Below are 4,261 nucleotides of genomic sequence, written 5' to 3'. Positions count from 1 at the left end.
ACAGTGAATCGAACACAAAATATCTCGTCGCAGTCAAAAGAGATGAATGGTCTATCCAAAGCATTTGGTCGACGGAGAAACGCGTAAAATGCGGAATGGGTACACCACGAAATTACCACGCACTTGCCTTTTATGTCGGTGGATGCCACCTGTTTTGGTCGGAGACTTAACGTCTCATCACAAAGAATCATATCATGGCTTGGTGGATGCAAGCTGGTTTGCATAAACGATTGGGTCCCACCGTCCCGGTCCAACTGAAGGAATCACATCTTTGGTAAAGCAAGGAAATGAACGCAGGCCTTCCAAACGCTTTATGCGTACAGGAACTGATAGATGGCAATGGTCAATAATGCTGTGACACGACGAAGGGGAAATTGCCAGGAAACTTGATGCTTGCTGTGACGGAACGAAGGGAAAATTGGCCCGAAACTTCATGCTTCCAAATTCCACCGTTCAGATTACACTATAACTTCAATATATATCGCCACTTGGTTTGCTCAAGGAAATGAGAAGCTCAGTAATCAACCACATTCCAAAGCTGTTTTGTTTTCAATCCTGTGCCCAACCATTGGGGTGTTGATACACAGACAATAATAGCAAAGGTGCAGCTGGTAAGTTCCTTGCCCTCCTGAATCTTTCAGACGCAAATATTGAGGCTCAGCGCACTTTCTGTTATTCTGTATCCAATGGCAAACGTTAACTTTACCCCCGCCCGTGACGGAACATCCTCCGCATCCACCTCCCAGGGCAATACCAACAGCTATGTGTATCAAGTGTTTCTAAATCACCGCGGTCCTGACGTCAAGAAAGGACTCGCTACCCATATCTACCATCGCCTTAAAGATCTCGGATTATCAGTTTTTCTGGACCAGAAAGAACTGCAAGGAGGAGAGGAGTTGGATCCCCAAATCGAAGGGGCTATTCGAACCGCCTCTGTTCATGTAGCAATATTCTCGCCAAATTATGCTCGATCTAGATATTGTCTCGACGAGCTCGTACTGATGAGGGAACAGATGTTGAAGTCGGGGTCAACAATAATTCCGGTTTTCTACAAAGTCGAGCCCGCAGATCTTCGGTGGACGCGCGGCGGAGATCGAGTTTATGCTCGACATCTTGGCGAGCTCGAAAGGCAGAGAACATTTGATGGTCAACCACGATACGACCCCAAGACCATAGAAAATTGGAGGAATGCTCTTTCTGCTGTGGCGGGTATAATCGGTTTTGAGCTGAAGGACAAGTAAGACCCTCTAACTCTCCCTATTATTTGAGTTTTGTACTTTGCTGGCTTCATAAGTATATAACAGATTATTTATTTAGATATTTCTCGTTAGTCGATTAACTCTGATTTGAATATTGTTCAGGGAAGAGTCGCAGCTCGTCCAGGAGGTCGTCCAACAGGTTGTGAAAAAGGCTCGCAAACCGCCTCTGGACGTCGCCAAATATCCTACTGGCCTCGATAAAAAAATTAAAGATGTGGACAGAAAATTGTCACTGCAGCGGCAAAGCAAGAAGGCTACAATTTTGGGAATTGTAGGTTTTGGCGGGGTCGGGAAAACTACTCTCGCTAAAAAAATCTTCAACCGAGAGAGATCAAATTACAGTCGATCTTGCTTCTTATTTGATGTCAGATCCGGATATTTACCTTCCCTGCAGAGTAGCCTTCTTAAGGAGCTGATTAAATTCGATGCACAAATAAATAGCGTCGCTGAAGGCACAGGGATGCTCAAAGACATGCTCAAAACAGATTCTCCACCGTCTCTCATCCTTTTAGATGATATTGATCATATTGATCAACTGGATGCATTATGTGCACCCGTTATAGATACTATTGATGTAGGTAGCTTAATTTTAATTACATCTCGTAATAAGGATGTGCTTAGAAACTTCGGTATTGATGAGTCATCCATTTACACACTGAAAGGTCTCAATGTAAAGCACTCGCAAGAGCTCTTTTGCTGGCATGCCTTCGGTCAACCCCGTCCTGTTGTAGGATTTGAAAAAGTAGTTAAGAAGTTTTTGAATGTCTGCGATGGTTTGCCCCTGTCGCTTAAAGTGCTTGGGGCGCTTCTTCGTGGAGAAGATGACTTGAAGCATTGGAATGCGCAATTGCGCAAAACCTCCAAAGTACTTCCGGAAGACATACGGAGCACACTTAGAATTAGCTATGATGCTCTAGATAACGAGGAAAAGCAAATATTTTTAGATATCGCCTGTTTCTTTATAGGAGAGTACAGGGATACCGCTATAAGAGTATGGGATGGATCCAACTGGGAAGGGTTGCTGGGTCTTCAGAAGCTGGAAAACAGATGCCTCGTGGAGGTGGACGGTGAAAACTGTCTCAGAATGCACGACCACCTTCGAGAACTAGGCAGAGATATAGCTGAAGGTCTAGAACATCCCCGTCGTCTTTGGCCCTTCACAAAGAGGGCTCGTCCATCATTTGTAAGTATTGAGTATTCTGAAGCTTTCGACGGACTTTCAAAATAGCTTCGTGTTATCAAAATTGTCTGTCAATTTTTAAATCTTAAAACTAACAGCTGGGGGTGAACAATTCAGGTGCCTGGACTTAGCAGGTCCAACCGAACCATGTTGCAGCTGTCTGGGAACAGGGAAAGTGACTCTGTTGAACGAATATTCAGCAGTGGACCGCCGCTTGTATATCTGCACTGGAAGCACTGTCCGAAGTCCTCTTTAGCTCCCTCGATTCCATCAAAATATCTGCGCTGGAAGCACTGTCTGAAGTCCTCTTTAGCTCCCTCGATTCCATTAAATAATTTAAGTGTGTTACATATAGAGGGGGATCAACTGAAAACACTCTGGCAACATGAATTTCAGGTAGTCATTTGTTTTCTTAACAGATCTAGTTACCTTTTTTAATAGTGTATGAATTGTTGTACTAGCGTGTTGTTATCGTATGACACAATGCGAAAATGCTGTAGAGGCTCAAACTCACTTTAATAATGCATGTGAACATTGCAGGCACCTCTGCAATTGAGGGAGTTGCATATTGATGCTCCCCTTTCAAAGGTTCCAAAGTCCATTGGAAAACTGAAGCATCTTGAAAAAGTTTTTCTGAGAACTGATTATCTTAAAACTATTTCAAATGAATTTTGGAACTTATCAGGACTCCAAAGTCTTCACTTGACGTGCCAGCAGCTGCAGACGCTACCAGAGTCGATTGGGAACCTGTCGGGCCTCCAAAGTCTTCACTTGACCGACTGCGAGCGTCTGCGGACACTCCCAGACTCAGTGGGGAACCTGTCGGGCCTCCAAAGTCTTCACTTGAGCTGCTGCTCCAGTCTGCAGAGACTCCCAGACTCAGTGGGGAACCTGTCGGGCCTCCAAAGTCTTGACTTGAGGTGGTGCAGGAGTATGAAGACACTCCCAGACTCAGTGGGGAACCTGTCGGGCCTCCAAAGTCTTCGGTTGAACTGGTGCTCCAGTCTGCAGACACTCCCAGACTCAGTGGGGAACCTGTCGGGCCTCCAAAGTTTTGACTTGAGATGGTGCTGCGATCTGGGGACACTCCCAGACTCGGTGAAAAAGCTGCTTGAGCAAATCCAACGCCGCCGAAATCTAGAACTAGACCGCCAACGCCGCCAACGCGACCTAGAACTAGAACTAGAACTAGAATGCCAACTCGAAGAAGGACGCGAACTAGAACTAGAATGCCAACGCGAACTTGAACGCGAACTAGAACGAGAACTAGAACTAGAACTATCAAAACGGCAAGAAGAGCCAGCGGGTGAAGAACTGGAACTATGCATGATGCGTTTGGCGGTGTAATATGTGGATGCGAGCACGAAGTGCAATTAAGATTGTTTTCAAATATTTCATTTATTAATGTTAAGATGGTTCATTTTATGATGCATAAGTACAACGATAAGTGGTTCATTTTATGATGAATAAGTACAAACGTCCACATAAAATCTGATAAGTGATTTTATTGGAATTTTTTTGTGTGTATTAATCATAAATCACAAAATTCACATTTTAAGGTTACAAAATATCATTATTTTAAGTTATTAAATTAACGGGGTAAAATTTAATGTAAATTAACATTCGAATTTTTTTTGGTTAAATTAAATTAACTGTAACCAAAAAAATGAATTTATTATTAAAAATTCATTTAATAATAAAAATCTAGCCCATAATTTATTTATGTAAATTTTAATATTTTTTCAATTACTTATTAATAAATTTAACGCCATAGTCTTTAACGCGACTTTTTGAAAGCCTTTCCGGCGATTTTTTCCGGTGA

General features: G+C 43.0%; 1 protein-coding gene across 2 annotated transcripts; it reads left to right on the top strand.

Moving 5' to 3' along the window:
• Positions 1 to 277: 277 nt before the first annotated feature.
• LOC149214694 (disease resistance protein RUN1-like) lies at positions 278 to 3,852 on the top strand. 2 transcript variants are annotated; one of them, XR_016250949.1, is made up of 3 exons: positions 278 to 1,237; positions 1,362 to 2,835; positions 2,980 to 3,852. XR_016250949.1 is itself a non-coding variant. In XM_089392379.1 (2 exons), exons 1-2 carry the CDS (start codon positions 687 to 689, stop codon positions 2,485 to 2,487), a joined length of 1,677 nt encoding a protein of 558 aa, XP_089248505.1. In that variant the 5' UTR covers positions 278 to 686; the 3' UTR covers positions 2,488 to 3,852. The 2 variants fall into 2 exon arrangements, 1 of the variants encoding a protein (XP_089248505.1); XM_089392379.1 differs by having other exon boundaries at positions 1,362 to 3,852.
• The last annotated feature ends 409 nt before the right edge of the window (positions 3,853 to 4,261 follow it).

Source organism: Pinus tabuliformis, chromosome 1_1 (genome assembly GCF_031772625.1).
Source record: "Pinus tabuliformis cultivar Carrire ecotype Pingquan chromosome 1_1, CPIR1, whole genome shotgun sequence".
NCBI classification, from domain to species: Eukaryota; Viridiplantae; Streptophyta; class Pinopsida; order Pinales; family Pinaceae; genus Pinus; species Pinus tabuliformis.
The sequence above is the reverse complement of the archived record's forward strand: the minus strand, read 5'-3'. Positions and strand labels throughout refer to the sequence as shown.

Bases quoted from the DNA above. Each gene is read 5' to 3' on its own strand.
- LOC149214694 (XM_089392379.1), top strand. From the start codon at position 687: ATGGCAAACGTTAACTTTACCCCCGCCCGTGACGGAACATCCTCCGCA. The intron at 1,238-1,361 runs GTAAGACCCTCT...AATATTGTTCAG, and splicing joins GGTTTTGAGCTGAAGGACAA to GGAAGAGTCGCAGCTCGTCC.